Source organism: Neolamprologus multifasciatus, chromosome 13 (assembly GCF_963576455.1).
Source record: "Neolamprologus multifasciatus chromosome 13, fNeoMul1.2, whole genome shotgun sequence".
NCBI lineage: Eukaryota > Metazoa > Chordata > Actinopteri > Cichliformes > Cichlidae > Neolamprologus > Neolamprologus multifasciatus.
In genome coordinates this window covers 22,129,567-22,155,293 of record NC_140451.1, presented here as the reverse complement: position 1 = coordinate 22,155,293, position 25,727 = coordinate 22,129,567, and the positions used below count along the sequence as shown (strand labels likewise).

The 25,727-nt window shown below is 40.3% G+C and overlaps 1 protein-coding gene across 2 annotated transcripts; it reads left to right on the top strand.

The window, feature by feature from the left end:
* The first annotated feature begins 109 nt into the window (after positions 1-109).
* zranb1b (zinc finger, RAN-binding domain containing 1b) lies at positions 110-25,569 on the top strand. Of its 2 annotated transcripts, none has more exons than XM_085181785.1 (10): positions 110-194; positions 1,260-2,342; positions 9,664-9,851; positions 12,440-12,593; positions 13,398-13,469; positions 14,223-14,421; positions 18,253-18,373; positions 18,773-18,902; positions 22,571-22,800; positions 23,729-25,569. In XM_085181785.1, the coding sequence occupies exons 2-10, from the start codon at positions 1,352-1,354 to the stop codon at positions 23,948-23,950; spliced, it is 2,307 nt and encodes a 768-aa protein (XP_085037911.1). In that variant the 5' UTR covers positions 110-194; positions 1,260-1,351; the 3' UTR covers positions 23,951-25,569. The 2 variants fall into 2 exon arrangements, with proteins under 2 accessions (XP_085037911.1, XP_085037910.1); XM_085181784.1 differs by having other exon boundaries at positions 187-346.
* The last annotated feature ends 158 nt before the right edge of the window (positions 25,570-25,727 follow it).

The window sequence follows — 25,727 nt, the reverse complement described above, 5'->3', positions numbered from 1 at the left end:
CTGCCAAGTAAACGGCGCCCCCAAAGAAGTACATATGCGGCTAGTTTCGTCCAAGTGAGAGGAGCCTGAGTTCGGATTGGAGTTGGTTTCTCCGACCGGGGGTGGGGTGGGGTGGGGGGAGAAACTCCATTGGTTTTGGCTGCACCGGGCGTGGGGAGGGGGGACCGAGGAGTGTAAACACAGCAAAGCAAAAGGTGAGGGTTACAGCGTTGAGACACCTTCTCGTAGAGTTGATAAGGGCCTCTCAGACGGTTACGAGCAAAACATAATCCCGTAACGTTAGCGAGCCGCAGCCAGCTAGCTTGGCCATAAATCCTGGATGGCAACCGAGCGGTTGTTATGGAAGGTAAGTGACAGCTAGCTGGTTTTGTTAAGACACGACACAGCCGTATAGTGTCATTTGTTAGTTTACCACTACTGGCTGTAAATCACACTAGTCAAATGCTTATTTAAATAAACTCAAGTATATTATAGCGGAGTGTCTTGACAGTTTTGCTAGTTGCTTGTGAGTACCAAAGCTACTTGACACAGTTGTTTTCAGAACATGCAGCTCACAAAAAATTGTTGAATTTCTCACTGTGTTGGTAAACTTGGGAGGCGTGGCGTAAACAGTAACGGGACTACAGAGCTGCCCTGTCGGAGCCAGCCTTATCTTTTATTTTGGCGTGGAAATAGTGTTCAGAATACAGCGTGGGACACATACAGTTGGATCATTTAAGGTCTTAATTAGCTTTACGGCGAATTTGCTTTCAGTGCATAAGTCTCTTAACCAGTCACGCGCCTCCCTGCTGGGCGTCAGGTTTCATCTGTCCTTGTCTCTTATTACCTTGCCTGGTTGTTGTAGGGCGCATGTGCCTGGTGTATATAACTTAACTGTATGTGTTTATAGTCAGTGTCAAGGTTTACGAGCAGTGTTGCACTCTAGGCTGCAGTTTTGCCCTTGCACTTTGTTTTTGTGGGTCTCTAAACAGTAGTTTGGTTATTACTACAAATTAATACCAGATCAAGAGTGGGCATATCTGTTTATTAAAATTTTGTTTGCCAGTCAATAATTTGAATACACAGGTGGCTGTAAATAAGTAGGCTTTGTTTGGGACATTTGGCAGTGTATTTTGCTCATTTAAACCGAGAAACAAGCTAATTTTTAATCCCTTTACCTTCTTGAAGTGTTTGCCTTTGATTAATAAGATACTGTGGTTTGTCTTTTTTATTATTTATTTAACATATCTGTTTGGGTTTTTTCCACCTTTAAACCTTAGTGTGCTGCTTGCTGTGTGATCTCCTTGAGAGTGGATCTGCCAAGCTGAGTCCCTCTGAACGGCAGGAAGCCTCCCTTAGCGGCGGTGCGACGATGACCGAGCTGGTTGCCAAGTGGGCCTGTGAATACTGCACATACGAGAACTGGCCGTCAGCCATCAAGTGCACCATGTGCCGCGCTCAGAGGCCCAGCGGGGGTGCCATCATTACTGAGGAGCCCTTCAAGTGCAGCCCTGCCCTGGATGCTAGTGTGCATCAGTGGGACCCTGCAGACCAAAGCAACAGTCCATCCCAGGGCGGATCTAGCTTACTTATTTGTCCAGACTCCAGCGCCCGACCCCGCATTCGCATTGCTGACGTACCTGAGCCTAGTAGTAAGTGGTCGTGCCACATGTGCACCTATCTGAACTGGCCTCGAGCTATCCGGTGTACTCAGTGCCTGTGCCAGAGGCAGCAGGCTCAACAACAACAACAACAACAACATCAACAACAGCATGGGCAGCATGCAGCCCATCAAGGACATCATACCCAGCAGCCACGCAGCCCCACAGAAACACCCCAGACCTCAGGCTCTGGATGTCGCCCCTCTCCCCCAACCACCACTACAGACACTTGTGAGGAATATAATGACCGTAACAGGCTCAACACTCATACACAGCACTGGACCTGCACTGCCTGCACTTATGAAAATTGGGCCAAGGCTCTCAAGTGTGTTGTGTGCGATCACCCCAGACCCAATAGTCTGCTGGCTGAGCCCATCGAACTGGCATCGGAACCTGAGAGTCAACAGTCATCCTCAAAACTTGACCAGGACAGGGACAACAGGAGGGCTGCTGTTGGCCACATGGTTAGTCAAGGAGTAGGAGGTGTGGTGGGCGGTGTAGGGAGTTGTAGCAGCAGCCAGAGGAGGTCACCGCCAACGTTAAAGCGGGAGTCAGAGGTGAACATGGACTTTCAGAGGATTGAACTGGCATCAGGCGCTGGGATTGGGAGCAAAGAAGATCTTGAGGTGGATTTCAAAAAACTCAAGCAGATTAAGAACAGGATGAGACGGAGTGATTGGCTGTTCCTCAATGCTTGTGTTGGTGAGTTTTTAAGGATGGATGACTTCACTGAAGTATGTTTGACTTGTATTTTGCTTATGTTATGAGATGGGCAGTGAGTCAAGTGAATAATATAAGGCAAGCTAACACCGTGAAATGACATTTTTCCCAAATTTGTGTGAATGATTCACAGTATGTCACTTAACAACCTGCTAGGCAACTATTTACTAAGCAGTTTATAGAACTGTATCTAGATTATCTTGAATGTAATCTTAACATTGCAGACACACTATGTATGCTTGGAAGTCCTCTGCATTCAGCTAGTAAAAAATTCACTATAAAGACAGCAAGTGTCCTGCCACCCACACTGTACACTGGCGAATGCAGAGTGGGAGGAAGGATGCGCATTGTAGGAACAACTAGTTTTTGCTTTTTTTCCCTCTCTCACACCACTGTCTTACTCTTTCTCTTGCCTTTTTCATGGATGAGTAGCGTTTGTTCTGTATGCCCACTCAACCTCCCGTCTGTTTTCCTTATCTGTCCCTCTGACAGTTGATTATTCTGTGTTATATATACTGTGTTATATATGCACAAATTGCATTTGGTATCCCAATGAAGTCCTTTTAGTGATTAAAAATCGTGCCTTTTTATCCTGCTACATTCCTCAAAACCTGTAAGAGCAACATCACTGCAGATAGTTTGTTTCTGGCTCTGCTCTGGGTCTCTTGCTGCATGTCAGATGTTGAATTCCCTCATGTCTGTGTCGCTTGTTCCCGTGGGACAAAATCTCATCTGGTCAAAAAATTTCTCTTGCAAGTAGGCATGATTTTGTTTAGGCGTATTCAAGTGTTAACATTCCCTATCTGATTGGAAATGTCTCCTAATTCATTCCTCTTCTGTTAAAGGAAAAGAAATCAAAGACATCTCTTTAAATTCACTCCCTATTTGGCAGGTTCACTAGACATACTTCGGAAAGTTTTATATCAATATCTGCCTCATGCTATCTGTTCTGATCTGAGGAATAATGTCTGTGTTTATCAGCACAGACATTATTCTGTGTATTAGATCTGCTGCTCATGTGGAACCACACGCATTTTGTTTGTTTTGTCGTTGATGTTAAGGTGCTCAAATGCTGCACTATTGTTAATAAGAGAAAGTAAATAACAAAAAGTGTCAATAATCCTCCATTTTAAAAGTATCTGGTATACTTTTAAGTATAAAATGATGCTTTACAAAGCTTTGCAAATTAATACAACCTTTGTCACTTCAGTCAGCATTGACACATCAAACCTGCTTTGGATAACCTTTATTAGTTTGGGCTATGTTCAGCATGAGTTCTACAGATACATGCTATAAAGACGGCTGCAGCTTCTGGGTCTGAAATGTGAAGCCTCTGCAGATGTGCCGATGTGCCTTAAACCTGAGAACCTTTTCATACCCAGCAGGGCCACTTCTATTTGTTGCCAAAAAAGTCCACTTGTATAGAAGTCTACTGGAAAACTTCCCTCAGCCCACTTTGTGATCTCGAGCATTTTCTTGATGACTTTTTGGTTAAGTCACTAGATTGAAGAAATTTTGAATAAAACATGAAGCTCAGTTTGTAAATTATGGTAGTTATTAGACACAGAAATGAGGATCATCCAGGGTTATCCCTATTGGTTAATGATGTGTTAATCTTAAATTGTTAGCCCATTACTCTACAGTGTCCTCACTGTCAGAACCACTCCTTGCTCTTCAGCTTTAATTAGAAAACATTTGAAAAAAAGATGGCAATGGTGAAAACGCCCAGCTTGAGACTTAAGACATAACAGGTCTTCACTAACAAATGGGAGATTATGGTTATGTGGTTCTACATCAGGCCTGGTCACGGGTTCTGATCCTGCATGAAGCCAGACTAAAGCGTTAAATATGAAATAACACGTCATGCAAGAGTAATAGAAATCACATGTTTTTAAGGCTTCATGTTTTGACAAACAACATCTGTTGTGCTGCCAAAAATGTTCGTGAGCTGAAGTTCATAGACATACACCAATCAGCATAAACAATAAAATCACCTGCATAATAATATGTAGGAATCCCTGGTGCTCTCAAAGTAACTCTGTTTTGAACATGGACACGTCCTTGGGGTGTCTTTTGGCATCTGGTACCAGAATGCTCACAGCACATCCTTTGGGTGCAGTGCATAATAGGGTGTGTCCTGAGCAACACTGAAGTAATTACTTATAATGTTTTGAAAAACCTAAAGCCTTTTCTTACTTAATTACTCCCTGCAGAAAGGTAATTTATTACATTACTTGATATGTTCTGCAGTACTCTACAACATGACCTGAGATTTATTGTCATATAATTCGAACATACAGTCCCACACATTGACACAAATCCCAGTCCTAAAGAGGATCTTTCTTTTAGTGTTTTATGAAAAACAGCACAAAGAGCACTTCTTGCTTCTTGGCCATACCCGTCGCACCAGGTATGGGTACAAGCCCGTCTGCTCATCATAGCTTTTATTATTTGTTCAAGCTTTGGCTAATAGGCTGGGGTCAGCATGCACTCTGGATCCAGGGTTCTTCACTGCTAGCTTCATATGACCATGCTGTCTTTGCTGATGCTTACAAAGAGACACAAAGTTGTATTAGCAGTAGTGGATAGTTGTTTCTCCCACTTTACAGTAACATTCTTGTCCTTTCATGCATTAAAAATGAAAGTAATCTGAGCTCTTCAAAGTTTGTAGACCGTTTTCCTACAGAAGCCAGTTTGAATAGTTTATATAATACAAGTAACATCATAATTGTTGATTAGGGACTAATGTAATTATTGAAATTAGTACATAAATGCATTATATTATTACAGAAAAATGTAATGTGATTACAGTGATGTCCTCTGTGAATTGGGATGGTTCTGCTGGACTCTGCTTGCTGATGCTCAGTCACATAAGGGTGATGAGTTCAAGTCAGTGCTGTGAAGTTTGCCATGGTCCTCAAGCCACATCTGCACATTGTATATTAAATAGATTGTTAATGTTATTCACTTCAGATTGTCAGTAGTTTTAATGTTATGGTAGAATAGTGGATGTGCCAAAGAGCCTCTCACAAAATCAAACCTGTGATGAAGTGCTGGGGCAAAGAAGTTAAAATTTCACTCCTATAGTTTTGAAACTGTGGTCACGGTTTCCCAATACCTGAAGTTGTTTCCTGAGGAGCCTGATGCACTAAAATTAGCACGATCCATGTAAAATAAGTCAAAAATAGAAAATGCCTGTGGCTGTAGAACTTACCATCACTCTTACAGTGGGCATGACCATGATCCTTAAACTGAACAAATGTGTGGCATTTGTGTTGGTAAATAAACAAAATGCTTAGTATTATGTCATTAAATACCCGGTGGTTTTACTAGAGAACCACGCTAATATGGGCAGGATGTGGTTTGGCAACATCTTCCTAAAATAAGCAAGGCCTTTCCTGAGAAAGGTGTAGTCTGGTGTAATTTTGAATTACCGGCACATTTACGCACACTGCATATACTCATGCAGTGTGCGTTGATGCGCCCCCATAACATGCTGACATTTAAACTTTTGCTTACTCTCTCTCCTCTTTGACCTGAACTTGTTTTCTTGTGTTGCTGGCATCAAATTCAAAATAACCATACATTTTTTCAGAATACTGTTCCTCAGATATATATTGTTTTTTGTTTTTTTGTTTTTTTAATTATCAGTTAAATAGGATCCAAATGATTTTACAAACCATCACATTCTGTTTTATTTACGTTTACACATTGCAAATTTCTTTATTTTAGTACAAAAGGGGAGTGCTCATCCAGCATAAAGGCTTGGATCCTCCTACTTTAGGAATGTGAAAGGAAACAGGTGCATAGTCAACGGAAGCCAATGTGAACACAAGAGGAATGTGCAAACATCAAACAAAATCATGTCCTCCTTTCCCGGTTGAAGGATAAAAGTAATAATGCAGTAATATTTCCACACATTTATACATCATTGCTATATATATACTTGTATAGTTTATGATATAGTTCAATCAGAACATTAATTTAATTCAGTCTTTATTGAAGTCTCATTGTCAGATATGGACAATATCTTAGTGTATGGGCAGATTTTCCATGGTAAGGGTCCATCTGTAATGTCTCTATCTAGATGCAGTTGTAATGATGGATTGTTTTTAGTTCCCTTAAGACCATGAATATTAATAATTTTATGGTATTCTCTTATGTAATATTTACTCCAAGCTGGCATTAAATATATGAAAAACAACAGAAGTGTATGCAATGAAACTGTGTTTCTTAATGCCTGTTTTTCCACAGTAGTGTTGAATGATCAGAATCAGAATACTTTATTAATCCTGAAGGAAATGCTAACATTTGTTACGATGCAGCATATCACAATGTTTATAAATCATATTGTTATATTATAAAATGCTAAAACAATGCCAACTTCATTGTTTTGGTTAGGTGTGATATACTTAGAGATTGTCTTGCTAGCCTTTCAGACAAAAAGCAGACTGGTGTGTCAATACCAGCAGGATGCTCAATATAATGTCAGACTACTACATACCTCATTCAGGGCCATCATTTTGACATGTGATTGCAGGGAAAAGCCAACATGTTACTATTACACCAACAGTAACAAAACAATACACTAAGAAATGCCACTTAGCCAACCCACACAGTACACAGGAATTTATTACTATAAAATGTGTTTGTAAATTCAGTTGTGCTTTATTAATTTGTGTTTTTCTTTTACTTTTACGTACTTTTTTCAGCAGTGCTCCTGTTAAATAAAGATATGTAATATGTCCAATCCAGGTGTCCTTGAACAAGAAGCTATGCTGACAGAATATTTACTTCTTCTGTTTTTCTCTCTGAAGCGGCTGTTTAAACAGGAAACTGTACCAATCACAAATAGACTTTGAATCACCCACATTCATCTGTTGATTCTGCTATGATGGAGAGGGCCGCTATCGCCATTATTGAAATGTGCGTCCTTTGTAGGAGAAATAGACAAGACAAGAATCACTTAGCCTGATCCATTCTGTCTAATTAGTCTGTCTTTAAGTGTATGTCTGTTTGAATATTGGAGCCTTTTGTGTTCACCAAAGGATCTGTGAGTACAGTACTGACTGCAGGGCTACAGGCACACCCACGCTAATGGAGTGTTTTTTGGAAAGTGGTTTTGTGATCCTTCTATCACGCTGCGCTGCTATTGTGTAGTTTCTCTCCTCATCCCTCACCGCGCTAGCCAGCTCCACATGGCACAGCAAGTCCTTCTACCCACTCCATGTCTCTCTTGCTCTCACTCACATGCAGATTATGCAGCTGAGCATTGTGTGTGGTCCTTTGACACGAGAACAAAAGCGCAACATTGTTTTAAGCTATCAAATGTACGAGAGACTACCACATGAGCATTTACTGTATACGCTAGAAATGGGAAGAGGATATTTCTGTGGCTGCTGTCATATTTGAAAGAAATTTACACTTTGATTTTGTTTTCATTACTCATAAAAACACATTTAGCTCAATGTTTTACTCTGCTTAAACTACTAATAGGTTATTTTGTCTCACTGTGGTTGATCACAGAACTAGAGGCTTGCACAAGAGTTATTATAGCTTTGTATTTTCTATCAGTTTTTACCCCTCAGTTGCAAAAGGTTGATGGGGTATTGTCATCACCCTGCAGGGCAAGCGTACAGGTGGCGTGGACACCCAAGTTTGTGAATGCGATAACTCGAGAACGAGACCACGTAGAATTTTGAAATTGATACCATAGGTGCATCTACGGGGAGGCTGAGGGATACCAGTACTTTCTTTGTTTTTTGTGGGGTTAACGTTTTGTTTTCAGTTCCGTTTCAGTATTGGTTTTTCTTATTTAAATGTAGCATTTATTGTATAAGTGTTTTAATTATGTTTTTTATTAATTGCAATGTCAGGATTAGTTTGGTGATTATAATGTTGATAATAATTTGGCAAATTGTAAGATTTACGAAGTTCAGACGAGTGCAATAATAAAATTCAATATTGCAAAAATCAAAATAACAAAGACTAAAGCTGAGCATATTTCCTGTTCCTGTTTTTTTTTTATTATTATTATTATAGCTATTTTTTTATTTACACAATAATGTTTGAGTTAGTTTTAGTTTTTTGTTTATTTTCTAAAATAAAGCTTCTATTTAAATGTTCTTCACACTCTAAGAGTTATTCAGGCAGGAAGCTCATCACACATTGGTTTGTTGCTGATGGTTGGCTGCTAACAGGTGAGCCTAGCTCCGGTTGCCTAGGTAACCCTTTAACATATTTACAGCCCTGTGATTTGTCAGTTAGTATCCTTCACTCTCATTGGTAGCCACTTCAATCACTCACCTCTATGTTCTCTGCTTGCCACATGGATTGCTTCTCCTTTAATTTGAGCTTTTTCTTTAGTTTAAGTTAACTTCATTAACCTTCCCTAACAAAGGATGTAAAAACCAAATATTTCAATTTATTTATTTCATTCTGAGCAGAACGTGTTAAGTCTCAGTCAACACAAAACAAAGCTGACTATTAACAGTTCATGTCCGCAAATCACGTGTGTGAGTTCATGGACAAAACTTTTAATTATACTATAACTCAATTTGCATAAAGTAAACATACAATTTTGCAGTGCTTCATTGCATATGCTAAAGTTAATATATTAAAAAAATCTGCTGGGTTTTTTTCACAGAATGACTCTTCCTGCAGTAGTGTCTCATTAGCTGGTAACTATTTGAGTTTGTTCTCTGGAAGTTGGTTGTTTCATTTACACTTTGCACCAGAAAAGAACAGACACACCACCAGCTGCTCAAACATATCCGTCAACGCTTATGCTACAACATAAACATGAAGATTAAGGAGGTGAAAAAAACATAACTGAAAGATCACACTCTGCCCCCTGATGTCTTTTCCCCTTGTCTTCAAAGTCAGCAAAGTCTCAAAGCTGTTACAGCTGCCACAGAGATAAAGCACATTCAGATCTCCAATATTTCATATATTTTAGTGTAGTGTAAACTGACCTCTGCGCAAGGTTGTCTTTTTATGTCTCTGCTGTGTTAAGACTTGGTATGATTCGACTGCAGCGGTCAGCACGTCTGCTCATTTCCTATTTTTTCCACAGCCAAAAGTGGACTGATAAAGCATTTATTTTTCTTAGCAGAGCCTTTTCATTTTTATATTTTAAATGTCTTCATGAAAATGATTGCCAGTTAAATGCACAAAATTTGTGCTAATGTGGGGCAAAGCAGAAAAAAAAAAAGGTCTTCACTTCAAAACTGTGTCCACAGTGATCACTTGTTAACATTGTTTATTGATGGGAGCTTTCTCCTTCCCCCTCTTTGTCTGAAAGGTGTTGTAGAAGGTGACCTGGCAGCTGTGGAAGCCTACAAGACATCGGGAGGTGACATCGCAAGACAGCTAACGTCCGACGAGGTGCGCCTATTAAACCGGCCCTCAGCATTCGATGATGGCTTCACGCTGGTTCACCTAGCCATCCGCTTCCAGAGACAGGACATGCTGGCAGTGTTGCTCACAGAGGTCAGTGCAAACTTGCTTCACTTTCAGAACTTTCTGAATTATGTTTGTAGATTATCAAAGCACTAGACCATATTAAATACGTGACTATATAGGTCATACTGTAGATGATTAATTACAAGACGCCTTGTCGGCTGGGGTCTTCATGTTTAGCTTTTAAGTCCTTGTAGCAGAAATTGTGGTGCCCAGTTTGTGTCTGTTTTCATAGGGCTTCAGCTGCACAGAGTAAAGGATTTGGGGATCTTGCCTGAAGTCCTTCAAAACGCCAAGAGCATAGTTGGCTTAAGTTGGCATTTAAATTGTTTTTAACGCTCCGTTTCACTTCACTACAAAGGCACACTTTGTATATTATAACTTCTGTGTTCTTTGTAGGATGTACTCAACTGTAAATGATAGTCTGCAAAGCTTTGCATCTAACTAACACACAACCATGGTGGTCTCTTTTGTCTGTACAAGTGTCCTCGAAGTGCTCTGCTTTCCTCTCACAGTCCAAAAATATACCTGTTAGACTCACTGGCAATTTTACAATTAGCTGCAGTTGTGAATGTGAGAGTGTGAATGGTTGTCTGTGTCTGTGTTAGCGCTGCTTACATGTACTGGTGACATGTTCAGGGTAGGGTTGCACAATTATGGCCAAAATGGTTATCACAATTGTTTGGATCAATAATAAGATCACCGTTATCTACCAAATTATTTATTGATTTTAGCGACAAAATGTTTTATTTATAAATAACACTCCCCTACACTGCTTCTACTTTATTTCATTTGCATTGTTTTGCTGCTTGATGATGGACAATTCATACTAGCAACCATTTAATTATTTTTCTTGGCCTTCATGTATTGATTACACTGTAGTTAGTGGTGTGTTTTCAGGTGGTTGAATGGGTTAGTTGTGTTGGTTTGTCATGCAGACGCAGCTCTACAGGACTCTTTGAATATGGTTCATTCTTGGTTAATACCACTCGCCCTAAATCTGAAATATTTTCAACCAACCAATGATGATCCACTTCTGGGAACAGGTTCTTCACCTCCTGCTGTGCCAGACACTTAATATTTGTTTTGTAGTTTTGTCATTTTAATGTAGTGTTACTTGTCCAGGCTACATCCAGGAAACTTCACGCTGCATAATACAGGGAAAACCACTACGACTGGCACAGGCAGGCACGTCATCTAACTGTAATTTAAGGAGCTGTTCGTGTTCATTTGTTTTGTGGGTAGCCAAAATCACAATCGTGATTGACATTCGATTTATTGTGCAGACGTAGTCCAGGGTGTACCCAGTCTCTCACTCAGGCTCAGCTGGGACAGACTCATACATCCGATGCCCCTAGCTGGAGATGCGATTAAGAAAATGCACGGATGGAAAGTAAAATTAGGTTCAATCTAAAAAAAAACAACAACTTTTAATTAGATAACACCTACACATGGATACTTTAAATAAATATTAAATAAGAAAAATACTATTGGTTGAGCTCTTCTACTCAACCTATTAAATGTAGTTTTATTTTTGAATATGAGTATCTGCATGACCCCAAAATTGGATCAAGCTTTTTCTCCTACTCTCATTTAGTGAGATCAGCCAGGAGAAGTCCTAGGACCAGAGTGTTTTTAGAAAAGAGAGGGACTAAATTCAGCTGCACACTCCTGCTCTGCAAACTTTATAATAATATCTTCCTCTGTCAGTAATTATTTAATAGCATTGGTATTGTATGTTCAGCATCCTGCTGTGTCTGTGCAGTGAGGCTCGCTGAGTTCATGTGTGTCTGCTTGAACTGTGCATGTGCTGATGTTGATTGCACCCCTCTTGCCTTCAGCACTGTGATCACGGATTATCTGTACACAAACCTCTTCACCCACACTCAGCCGCTGCCCCAGTTTCTTTTCCAAGAGGGTTAGTGAGTAACCACTGGATCATGTCCCTGAAACGCCCCAAAGCCTGACACCTGCGTGAACTTGCTGTGTCCTGGAGGTGATTTAGATTTGATTAGTGAAAGTAAAATTAGCTCAGAACACAGTGAGCTAAGTCTTCTGCCTACAGACCCCAAAATGAATGACTTTCCCAAGTATTCAGACGGCAAATGTGGTAGAATTTGTTTAAATTGCATCTCCAGAAATTTGCTAGGTTTATTTAAAAGGAGAGATAAATTGGATGCTTCACACAGTCATAATTTTACCGCTTTGCTCATAATCTCTCTCTTCATAGAAGGTTTTGGTTTTTCAGTCTAGGTAAGAATATAAAAATGGCCTACTGATCTCTTGAACTGACTTCTTTTCTTGTTCTTGGCCTCTCTACATTGACATAACGTATCAGACAAAAGGATTTGTTCAGAATAATATCTCCAGATCTCTTTATCTTAACTCCATCAGATATTATCAAAGTCAAGTGACTTTCAGGGCGCTGAAGCTGTGACTGTTAAATTTTATTCTTCTTAGGCCTCGGTGGAGCAATGCATTCAGTTGGTTTTGCATTAGTTTGTGGTTTTATGGTTCTTTGTAGTTGCAGGAAATGCTCTTGCTTTTTCCTTATTCTGTGCATCCTGTACACTTTATGTAGATTTAAATTCCCTCTGTATATGCTCTCCTCTCTGCAGGTATCCCAACAGGCAGCCAAGTGTATTCCAGCCATGGTTTGTCCTGAGCTAACAGAGCAGATCCGTCGTGAGGTAGCGGCCTCTCTTCACCAGCGCAAGGGAGACTTCACCTGCTATTTCCTCACCGATCTAGTGACATTCACCCTCCCTGCAGGTCAGCACCTCATTAGCAGACAAACAAGTAAATGCAGCCAGGAAAAAAACAGTTTACAAAATATCATAACATAAATTCCAGAAGCCTTTCAAAGTGTCTGTAGCTGAATAAACCCAGCCAAGCCATTCCGTCTGGCTTTCCGAGTGTGTATCAGAATGCTTGTTTTGTTTACTTCTGGCGTATAAGATTGCTTGTTGCTCGATCGCTGCGGGGACATAATGCCACGGTTGTCTGTTTCCAACTGCCACAACATGGAGGCTACATTGTTTGTGTATTGTAATAGCAAACCGAAAATACCACGTACTGCCAACTATGCACCAGCTATGCTTGACTTTCATTCATAGCAAAGCCATATTTAGTGTTTAGCCAGTGTGTTTTGGTAAAATTGTAGGCACTCAGTGCTATTTCTATTGAATTGTACTGTGTGGAACTGATCTTGTGGTTCAGTCTGAAGCTGGTAGCTAAGCTAAGGATTTTTGTTTTGCAGAGTGTTCAGGACATGCCGACCTTGGCTTCTGGCCACTATAGAAACACATTCTGTTCGGTTCCACTAAGTCAATGCATTCATTTATTTTAGCTAAAGAATAAGCTACTGTGCTGAGCAGAGCTCAGGGCAGAGAGTGAAAGCCACGGGCTGTTGTGAAGAGAACAAAACATGGTGGCTTGAGTTGAAATGAGTCAGAGTAATTTTTCAGTCATTTTAGTAAAGTTTTACAGGTAGTTAAAACAAAGATGCACACATCTATCAGGGTAAAATGTAAATCAAACCAAGACCTGCTCCTATTCCTCTTCTTTGTGTTTCAGACATTGAGGACTTGCCTCCAGCAGTTCAGGAAAAACTGTTTGATGAGGTGCTGGACCGAGACGTACAAAAAGGTGAAATATTTACTCTTTTCTGCTTTATGAACACAAATCACATGCTGTCCTCAAGTATCCATGCACTTATTTTGAGCGTGTGAGAGAGAAACCAGATCCCCTGATGGTCTGGCTGCTTGGCACACAAGGGGAGTCCCCTCACAAACTGTATACTATAACAAGGAGGCAGCAGAGGGTTGGCTATATTGTCTAACTGGTATTTTCTTGCTTGCAAACAGTTTTTGTTTTCTTCCTGTTTGTCAATCTGCCAAGCGCTCTCACTTCAGGATATGTACCAGTTGCCTTTGTCCTAATCAGCCTAAATGAGTTTTAGGAATTTCTTTGATCACTGTTGAATGATTGTACTTCCTTTCAGGTCACACATAAACGCTTATAAAAGCCATCACCTTTCTTCCTAAAGGTCCCTGCTCTTTTGTGTAGCCTTCTCTGTGGTTCACCGTCTCAGTGTGTGTCAAACATTATATTAGGCCATACAGTATCTTTATTTCTGTCTTTATCTCTTTTTAGGTTTCCTGTCATAACCTGAGCCTTAGTAGTCATTTGGTTTTGTGGTTTACAAACAGACATTGTTATGTCACTACTACTTTCACAGATGTGAGCAGGCATTAGCTAATACTGAAACACCATGACCACTGTACAACCACACTGTTGCACTTCCTTGTACAGCATGTTTCCTTATTATTATCGTTATTGCTTAAATTTTATTTTATTTCATTTTTGAAGAGATATCCTGTCGTCTCCCCTCTTGTTTAGAACTTGAAGAGGAGTCTCCCATCATCAACTGGTCCTTGGAATTGGGGACTAGGTTAGACAGTCGACTTTATGCCCTGTGGAACCGCACAGCTGGGGACTGCCTCCTTGACTCTGTGCTGCAGGCTACGTGGGGCATCTATGACAAGGACTCAGTACTCCGCAAAACCCTCCATGACAGTCTGCACGACTGTTCTCACTGGTAAGGCAACGCCACGGGGACTAAGTGTGTAGTTCGAGCTGATTTGCATCTTGTTTTAAACCAATTCAAATTATGTTACATTGAATGACACAGTGCACCAAATTTAGACAGGTGTTAACAGAAATTGGAGCTTGTATGTTGCTCTTTTTAATGACTAGTAGTTAGGAGACAACTTATATAGGCAAAAAAGCTCCATTTTTTTAAGTACTATAGTCTGAATAAACAGGGATATGTTTACTCTTAACTTATTGCCGACAGACATCCCTGTCTCGTCTAGAGATGGACCGATCCGATATTACGTATCGGTATCGGTCCGATACTGACCCAAATTACTGGATCGGATATCGGTGAGAAATAAAAAATGTAATCCGATCCATTAAATATCAAAAAAGCACCTCACAAAACTTGCTACACGGCGTAACTCGGCTCATAACCGTAGCACGTCGCAGCAATATGCATCACGTGATAGAGTGGCTGTGTGTATTTGTAGCCTCACTAGCAAACCAGCATTTCATCTCCGAGGAAGTTATCCCAGAGAGAAGTAAAGCAAGTGTGTAAGTTCATCTCTGAATGTCTGTAAAGCGTTCCCACCTTAAGCTTAACAACAGATATTAGGAGCGACTGCCTCTCTCTCTCTCTCTCTCCTTTTGCTACTTCAATCGTGAAACTGCTTAATGATCAGCTGATCGGCTTTTCTGTCGCGAGTCCGTCTCTCTTCTTAGTTTTTGGCCCACTTCTCACCAGAAAGAGGAAACCAGCGGCTGAACAACAGCAGCACGTTTAAGCTTGATAAGCTGTTGTTATAATTTATTTAATATTACTTTCTACACCAGGACCCTTTTCTACGTAGCCGACGGCTGGTAACTGTGCAGGGGCGGATCTAGCAAAGTTTAGCCAGGGGGGCCGATAGGGCATGAACAGGGAAAAGGGGGCACAGAGACATACTTTTCTTTCTTATTCTCATTTAAAATGTCTAGCTTTTAATAAATAATTATCTGACTCTTACACCCAAAGTTTTAATCTGATGTAAAATCTATAGAAGTCCATTACTGTATATAGTAACTGTTAAGTCTAATATACCCTAGTAAGCTATAGTACCTTTTCCTTTGGGAAGATACCATCTGTGCAGTCTGCAATTCTGTTGAAGAAAGATGTTGAATCTATTTAATTATTCTTGAAAAATAATTTATTTCTGTGCATTTTTCCCCCTGCATCAAATTAAATTTGATTACATCGATTAAGCATCATGAGGTGGAGGGTGGTTTGTTTGTTTTTTGCTGGGAGTTTGCAACCCTATTAGTTAGGTTGCTTAATATTTCTGCTAAGTACTCTTTAAAATACCATAATAGGAAGGATTGAGTAGGTTTAAGTTTATTAGATTGATCAGTGTTGCTGAACTATGAAATATTTTGGGCACAGTGTATTTTTTTTTATTTTTTTTTTTACATACAGGTATAACAGAATAGCTTTAGTGTTGTTATTTATTTAAACTTGAGTATAAACTTATACAAAATGCAGCAAGATATTAAAAAAACGTTTTATTGATTAAAAAACACACTATATAGGCAAAAAAGCTCCATTTTTTTAAGTACTATAGTCTGAATAAACAGGGATATGTTTACTCTTAACTTATTGCCGACAGACATCCCTGTCTCGTCTAGAGATGGACCGATCCGATATTACGTATCGGTATCGGTCCGATACTGACCCAAATTACTGGATCGGATATCGGTGAGAAATAAAAAATGTAATCCGATCCATTAAATATCAAAAAAGCACCTCACAAAACTTGCTACACGGCGTAACTCGGCTCATAACCGTAGCACGTCGCAGCAATATGCATCACGTGATAGAGTGGCTGTGTGTATTTGTAGCCTCACTAGCAAACCAGCATTTCATCTCCGAGGAAGTTATCCCAGAGAGAAGTAAAGCAAGTGTGTAAGTTCATCTCTGAATGTCTGTAAAGCGTTCCCACCTTAAGCTTAACAACAGATATTAGGAGCGACTGCCTCTCTCTCTCTCTCTCTCCTTTTGCTACTTCAATCGTGAAACTGCTTAATGATCAGCTGATCGGCTTTTCTGTCGCGAGTCCGTCTCTCTTCTTAGTTTTTGGCCCACTTCTCACCAGAAAGAGGAAACCAGCGGCTGAACAACAGCAGCACGTTTAAGCTTGATAAGCTGTTGTTATAATTTATTTAATATTACTTTCTACACCAGGACCCTTTTCTACGTAGCCGACGGCTGGTAACTGTGCAGGGGCGGATCTAGCAAAGTTTAGCCAGGGGGGCCGATAGGGCATGAACAGGGAAAAGGGGGCACAGAGACATACTTTTCTTTCTTATTCTCATTTAAAATGTCTAGCTTTTAATAAATAATTATCTGACTCTTACACCCAAAGTTTTAATCTGATGTAAAATCTATAGAAGTCCATTACTGTATATAGTAACTGTTAAGTCTAATATACCCTAGTAAGCTATAGTACCTTTTCCTTTGGGAAGATACCATCTGTGCAGTCTGCAATTCTGTTGAAGAAAGATGTTGAATCTATTTAATTATTCTTGAAAAATAATTTATTTCTGTGCATTTTTCCCCCTGCATCAAATTAAATTTGATTACATCGATTAAGCATCATGAGGTGGAGGGTGGTTTGTTTGTTTTTTGCTGGGAGTTTGCAACCCTATTAGTTAGGTTGCTTAATATTTCTGCTAAGTACTCTTTAAAATACCATAATAGGAAGGATTGAGTAGGTTTAAGTTTATTAGATTGATCAGTGTTGCTGAACTATGAAATATTTTGGGCACAGTGTATTTTTTTTTATTTTTTTTTTTACATACAGGTATAACAGAATAGCTTTAGTGTTGTTATTTATTTAAACTTGAGTATAAACTTATACAAAATGCAGCAAGATATTAAAAAAACGTTTTATTGATTAAAAAACACACTATATCGGATTCATATCGGTATCGGCAGATATCCAAATTCATGATATCGGTATCGGTATCGGACATAAAAAAGTGGTATCGTGCCATCTCTAGTCTCGTCCAGTGTTTCCTTTTTTTTTTGCTTAGCTGACCTTTTTACACAGAAACATTTGTGGATCATGAAATGACTGAGCTCAAGTGCACAACTGAAGGAAAACAAAAGCTTGACTTTCAAAAGTGTCAAGTTACATTTTGTTTTCCTTCAGCATGTCTATGGAACATGTGGTTTAGAGGCCGGGGTTTACGAATCCAAAGTTTAGATTGGCAGCTTATAAAGAGATCAGAGACTTTGATCTGGAAATAAGAAACAAGGGCTTTTTTTTTTTATTTTATGTCCTCAAAGATCTGTTATGACTCCTGCATCTTCTTAGTTTAATTGGAAACCCCCCCCCCAAAACATTCTCTTCTTTAAACTTCCACATGACATTATTTAAGTTGCACCTTGAATCACGAGTGGCTCCAAAATGATTGCAATGTTCCAAAACATGCTCATAGGTGCAAGCGTTCAGGCAGATGAAAATTGAATGCAGGCATCTGGTGTCAAACTCACATAAATTGTTCTGTACACGAAAGAGACAGGAAAAAAAAAAAAAGAAAACGCATTTTTGAGTGGAGGGGCACGGAGTCTGACTCCAAAGCCCAGCGTGACTCACGTCTATTTGTGAGAAACAGTGGTTTTTTTGGTGAGATAATTGCTGTTTAGATATAATGAGTAATGCCATCCAGCCCAAACCACGACAGACGTGGAGGAATGTAGTCAATTGCAAGCCCACGCCTTGCTGCACAGAGGTCAAATAATGTCACAGGCTAAACAGTTTGTGTGCGTGTGTATCTGTGTGTGTCTGTGCAGGTTTTACACCCGCTGGAAGGAGTGGGAGTCGTGGTATTCCCAAAGCTTTGGTCTGCACTTTTCCCTCCGAGAGGAACAGTGGCAGGAAGACTGGGCTTTCATACTGTCCCTTGCCAGCCAGGTACATGTACATGGAAGTAAACACACTCACACACAAACATGGAGGACAGGAGCTTGATGTGCTTAAAACGTGACACACTAATAATGCATGAATTATGCAAGAAGTTTTACTGCTCTTGGTGCAGTATACTTAACCTGTAATGCCCTCTGAAAGTGCATCCTGTCTGTCATCAGCACTTCTCTGCTTCTCACTGCTCTTTGTGACCTCACTGACTAAGTATTTGGGTGGGCTGTTATTATATCTGGGTGTGAAAGCTCGTTAAAATGAGTGTTTTCCATGTTTTCACATTTAGAGTATCCTGGCTGCATTCAAGAACCCTCATTTTATCGCTTCCCTGAGTCCTAAAGCATTGTTTTGTATTTTTCTGACTTTGTGTGTGTGTTTTTTTTTCTTTTGCAGCCAGGATCCAGCTTGGAACAGACCCACATTTTCGTTCTTGCACACATACTTCGTAGGCCTATCATCGTCTATGGAGTAAAGTACTACAAAAGTTTCCGTGGTGAAACACTGGGGTACACCCGTTTTCAAGGTGAGCAAGAAATAACGTTTCGGTCAAATATTGTTTGCTGTTGTGCTCAGCATCATTCCACCGGACGTAGAACTAGACTTCCTTTGTGAAATAGTTCCAGCCTACGTGTGTGTGTGTGTGTGTGTGTGTGTGTGTGTATAACTTTCATAGGTGACATAACTGCCCCTCTGATCAGTCAGTAATTATTGTTTACAACAGTTATTAGTCTAGTGTCTTTCATTTAATGGGTAATTTTGCTCCATGTTGCTCAAAATAACAAAAACAACATAAAATGCCAGGATGAGTCACAGGAGCACAGAGAATTCATATTGTAGTTGCAGACATCCAGATACAGCTGAACATATGAAAATCATCAACAGTCAAACAATCCTGAGAGCACTGAGAGCGGGGGCCACCTTTACAACTAGCAGTAAAAACAGTCTGGATTCAATTTGCCTGCTGAGTGATGCTGTACAGGGGATGATGAAAGTGCTATGTAAGGGCCAACTGCTTGTGGTAAAGCCTGCCTGATGGACCAGTGATTTACTGTTGCCAGGAGCCAATGTATACACACACACACACACACACACACACACACACACACACACACACACACACACAGAGGAAGGCGTGCTTATGGGCGCCTATAGAGAGGGGTGGGGTACCTCAATTAAAGTGGTGAACAAGTGAACCCAGTAAAACCACAGCGGTTACTAGGAGAGTAGCAACACACAGGCTCCTCAATAGCGGTGTCAGTTACAGAGCTGCCTTTGTGTGTTATGGAACTAAAGAAATATGAGACACTCTGTGTTGTCATCCTGCATTGTTTTGTTTTATAATCAGTCTGGTATTTGCAAGTCAGCATCGACTGTTGTGAGACATTTATTCAAGCATTGCTTTTAATCCAGGGTAACTTTGAGTGTTTTAATTTCTGCTGAGCTATTCTTTTACCCTGATGCGTGTCAGCACACAGTGTTCTCATAACTATTTCTACATTTGTTTGTGAGGGTTAGTTAGTACCTACTCTAGATTATAATAGCTCGTGTAAAACATAAAGTCATGTATGTGAAAAAGACAGTTTTCACAGGGCCGTATGCTGTCCTGTGAGAAGCTGCTGCTTCCATAGGAGTTAACACGGTAAGTAGCTGCTTATTAAATGCACTTGGTTTACTGACCATCAGCAAGTGAGAGTACCTCTATAAAAGCACATGTTCTAGCAGTTTGCTGGTCTGAAGCATTCAGGTATGTGTTCAGACAATTCCACAATCTTCCCAGAAGTGGTCAGATGATGCACCTCTCTCCTAAAAAGAACAGAGCTTGGGTTCACAGTGTTAGAGCTAAATAAACCACAAGACATCTGGAACAATGTCATTTGGACGGCTGAGACCAGAGTGGAGATGTTTGTCTGTAATGCACACAACCACATTTAAACACAAATGCCTCATATCAGCTGTCAAAGGTGGTGGTGGAGGGGTGCGCTGAGAATCTGAATGACCATACACTAATCACCTCAACAGTGTGACACCAGTGTGTCTGCTGTGTTGAAACTACAATGTGCAGAGAGTAGACTGCAAAACGTGCATCTAAAGTCACTATAACATATCCATACCGTGTTGTTGTGAAAAATATCAATTCATTACAAAAATCTGGATTTTAAAGAAGAGTCTACATCTAGAGCCAGACTTGCTAACAGTCAGCAGCAGTGCAAAGCTTTCTTTCATCATTAAAAAGCTTCTGGATTTACTAAAGAGGCACAGTGTCAGTTTTGTGACTGCAAGTTGTGGATCAGGCTGTTTTTGCAGTTGACCTTCTGGCATATGTATTTGCAGGAGTTTCCCTTTGAAGAGGAAAATATCTCAGTCAGTCGAGCATGATTTGGTAATGTTCATAGCATGCAGTTTTACTGCGAATTCCCCTAAATCTAACACCAAAAAAAGCCTGTTCTGGTCGTGATCGCTGCTTCTAGGAATGTTTATTTATTTAGACTGAGAGGGGGAGATTTTATCAGAAGGAGTGCCTGATTGGAATTTTGGTTCGATGGCTCAAAACTGTGAGTACAGTGCCAACACTTTGGCTCTGTCCTAAAACTCTTCACTTGAGCATTTAAAGCTGAGCCCAACTTACTTTAATACTGGGATTTTCATGAAACAAAGCAGAAATGAATTAAGCTGTTTATTTTTCATCAGCAGTGTTCACACAGTGAACGACTTCTCTCTGCTATTTCTAGAACAAATAAAAGTGTGTCAGTGTCAGTGTATTCATTAACAGACAGACGGCTCATTAATAACTGTAAATAGTGTTTGTGTACGTACAGATCTCAGGTTTATATGGTGGATTAGTTCATAACAATGCAGCTCTTCTTTGAATAAATCCAGAGCTCCACCTGAGTCTCAGTTCTCAGGACCTCATGCACATTTTAATCCTCCTTCAGCCTCCTCTTGTTGACCTAAATGGCATTTTCAGAGAGGAACGTGTAAAACCTGAACGTACGCTGTATTTTGATTGGTGGGTTTGCATCAAGCTCTTCCTCAGCTTCCTCATTGGGTCAGCTCGTTTTTGAGACACTAATCTGCACTGCTCACCAAAGAAGGCTGATTATTCCCCTGTAATTGTGGCATCACAATAATCACTTAGTAAATGTGTGAAATTAAATGCATCATGTTTTATGTAGTGATTGTAAATCCTTCCCTCCCAGCTGACTCAAAGTAAAACAGACCTTACTAATGCCCTGGAATTATACAGAATACACTTTGATAAATTAGTTCATAATCTGGATTTAGAGATCAGACATAGAGAGTGCTTGCAAGGCTACACCTGGATGAGAAGCAGATTTTCTTCCAGCAGCGTGATCTTCAGAGTCCAGTTGTGCATTTAACAGGTTATTGCTGAAAATACAAAACAGATTATGATATGAAATGGAAAATGCATGGTCAGATGGTCCATCGCAATGATCCTTTCATAAAGGACAGCCCCAGTGTATCCCATTCTAAAGGAGTTAGTGAAAGTGTTGAAATGCCTTTGGAGAAGTCAAACAGCTCCTATTATGGTACTTCCAGTTTATGTAAATCGATTAGGAACTTAACTGAGCAAAATGAACTACTGGAAAATGCACAAGCTGTTGCAATGGACTAGTAAAAGACCATGCCAATCTCCAACTGACTACAATGTTGTGGGTGGGATCTTTAGAGAGTTGTGCATGAACGAATGTCCACAAACTTCTATAAAATGAAACAATATCAGAAAGAAACGTGACCTAAAATTCCCCCACAATGATGTGAGAGATGGATAAAGTCGTAGGGGAAAATATTATGTCAAGTTATCGCTGCTACAAATCATTAAATCATGAGGTGTACTTAGTAGTTGTTTGGATCTTTTTTGTTTTCTATTTAAAGGAAGTACGTCATAATTCATCTTCTCCTTGAATCATAACACCAAAGTTATTCAAAATATTCAAATTAAATATTTTAAGTTTCCTCACAAAAAAGTAGTAAACAGATGTGCATCCTTTTTTGTCAGCGTTTCAGACTCTGCTGCAGTAGTGTAGTAGTCTATTTTTTATATATTTGTACAGTTATATGTTGTTTTATTTGTACAGTATATATTTATGGCGTACCAAAAGATATAGTATAGTGAATTACTTTGGCATATTGTCAAGCCAAATCTCTTTGTGTCCTTCTACGTCCCTCAAGGTGTGTACCTGCCTCTTTTGTGGGAGCAGAGCTTTTGCTGGAAGAGCCCCATCGCTCTGGGATACACGCGGGGCCACTTCTCAGCGCTGGTGGCCATGGAGAACGATGGCTTTGACAATCGCGGCGCAGGCGCCAACCTCAACACGGACGATGACGTGACAGTGACGTTCCTGCCTCTGGTCGACAGCGAGAGGAAGCTGCTTCACATTCACTTCCTCTCAGCACAGGAAGTAAGGCACTCAACAGACATGGTGTTTTTATACTTTATTTTTAGCTTTTCACCTGCTTTTAGAAACTACAAACTAAATTGCTTAGACTGTATTTAAAAGATGGATGTACCCATCATGATGTTACTCAATGATTTCTGGACTCCAGATTTTGGAGCCTCAGTGTGAGTGTTTTGGCCAGCGCTGTTAGTTAGAGGAGCCAGAAATGGCCACAGTTAGACCAAAGGGTGGGGAGTTGTTATCAGCTGGTTAGTGTGGTGCTTCCATAAACTATATGTGTGCAACAAACACACAGAGATTTGCTAACTAGTAACACTGAAGTTAAGTTTAGTTCTTTCTACAGCATAAAAAGTGGTATGAAAACACAGTGACCCACTTCCAGTGTTGTTTACTGGACTGGTGGCGGTGGTTCCTCTGAAATACAGCTTTGACGTAGCTGTGGGCAATGGTTAAATGATCAAAACTAACAGCAGCATAGCCACACAGCGTTTAACATTAAGGATTTAATTACTATTCCAGGGTCGGTGCTGCCAATAATAAAGAAATTCACTCAGTCTGCAGTTCCTCTGGTGTCAGACGTGCAGAAAGGAAAAAGTATCTGAGGAGTTAGCAAACGCAGATCTAGCCAGTAAATAACAATGTCAGACTTGGAGCTGCCATTCTTTGTTTGTGGGTGTTAAAACTCTCCACTAGAGGCGTTATGCAAATGTGTTACATACAGAAAAGCCGTGGGGAAAGAACCTGTACTACAAACTAGCAGTTTCAGGAAGTTCAGCAGCAGGTAGATGTGGTCTGGACCGTGTCACTTTGTAAGCCTTGCTTCTCTTATTCTGTTCTGAGTTACTGTTCAGAAGGAGTAAGCGGTGTTTGGGCTGTAGTGAGGTGACAGGGCTCCCTCTGATGGTCATGTCTGTCCCCTCTTGTCCTTCAGATGGGTAATGAAGAGCAACAGGAGAAGCTCCTGCGGGAGTGGCTGGACTGCTGCGTGACAGAGGGCGGCGTTTTGGTTGCGCTTCAGAAAAGCTCCCGCCGCCGCAACCACCCGCTCGTCACTCAGATGGTGGAGAAGTGGCTGGACGGCTACCGGCAGATCCGCCCCTGCGCCTCGCTGTCCGACGGCGAGGAGGAGGAAGACGACGACGACGAGGAGTGACGAAGCTGAAGTGGAGGAGGCTATCTGCTGGGGGGCAGGACTCCTCCCCCATCCTCTCTCTTTTAGTTTTTCTTTGAGTTGGGGATTTTTGTTGTTGTTGTTGTTGTAGTATTCCCCCCCCCCCCCCTTTTCCTGACACGGACAAACTGTGAAAAATCTTCAGGAGAGGGCAGGGAACCACGAACCCCCACCCGACCTTCACCTGACAGGAGACACTACCGCTCTTCTGGCAAACACAGGCACTCGGATATACACATTAAACACTTTTCTCAGACCAGCCTGAGTCTAACGGAGAGAAAAAAGATTTACGAATGCAAAATTTTGATTTGAGTTTTAAATGTAAAGGAAGAAAAAAAATCTTTATCCATAGATGTAAATGCATGTGGTTGTAAACAAAAAACAAAAAACAAAAAAAGAGTGTAAGGAAATATACCAGCAGTGATTCAAATACTTTATATCCATTCAATATGGGCACTGGGGGAAAAAAAGAAGCGCACATCCAAGTTTTTTCCAGATAAGAGTTGGCTTGTTTGGCTTTTTGTTTTCAAACAGGCAGGGACAAAACCAATAAATCTTATCTCCAGAAGATTAATGAAAAAAACAAGAGATTCTGTAATCACAAATGACTTTAATCCTTAATACTAAGCACTGCACATTTATTAAAACATTTCTATATAAATACAGTATCGTTGCTTGAATTGAGGTCACATATGAAGCTCTTGAAAAGGGAGATGTTCCCTTCACAAGTCAAATCTACACTCACTAAGTTTTAGCGCACTAACGTTCATGTTGGATCGTTTGGTTTACCTTTTTCAGACTGATTGAAGTCGTGTGTGTGTTTTATCTTCTATGAATTTATTCTACATATTTATTGTTTGGAAACTTATTTGAGCTAATAAGAGCTTTCTGTATATTATTATTTTCTCTCTTTTTTGTGGTTTTGTTAATGATTCAATCTTGATGAAGACACATTGCACAGAAACACTGTTGCCGCGAGGAAAGAACCAATCATAACCATCAATGAAAAAGTTTACTTGGGTTTTTTGCTTATGGTTTTTAGTACCTCATATGGATGCCTAAAACCTGGTGCTTTTATTTTTTCTGGGCAGGTGAGTGTGGACATAACCCCACCCCCCACCCACTCTGAGTCACGCTTGTCTAATCGCTGTCTTGTAGTTCCTGTTTGCCCCCACCTTCCTTACAGCCTGTGTTGTGGAGGTCACCCTCATGGTACACGTGACATCGCTGCCTCTGTAAAGCCCGTTTGTTGTCATCATGTGAACCCACTTTTTTTGATTAGTGACAGATTTCACCACATAAAACCAAAGCTGACAGAAAAAGAAAAAAAAAGTTGTTCCTTTCTCTCTCTTTTTGCTGTGAGTGTTTGCATCTTGTTTCCTCTCGCCATCGCACTCTGTAACCTCTTTGTGTTTCATTCAAGTCATACACGTTTTTGAGCATCACCTGTACGTTGCTTTGTATTTATGCAATAGTTGCAGTTGTGACTACGATGGTTTGTGGATTTAGGCGTGACTTCGCTAAACAGAGTGTAACACAAAGAAATGGGCAAAAATAAGGAAAAAATAAATAAAAGAACCTTTTTGAATGTCCAACTAAAACGCTTCCTGTCACTTCATTTATCAGCTAATGATGTCCTCAACATGTCCACGGGTTTAAGTGTGTCACTTTTTTTGTATTGTTTGTTTGTTTTTTTTAATTGGTCCTACTTTCTGAAGCTTTATGTCATGTGTTCAGGTTACAGCTCCCTCTAGTGGAA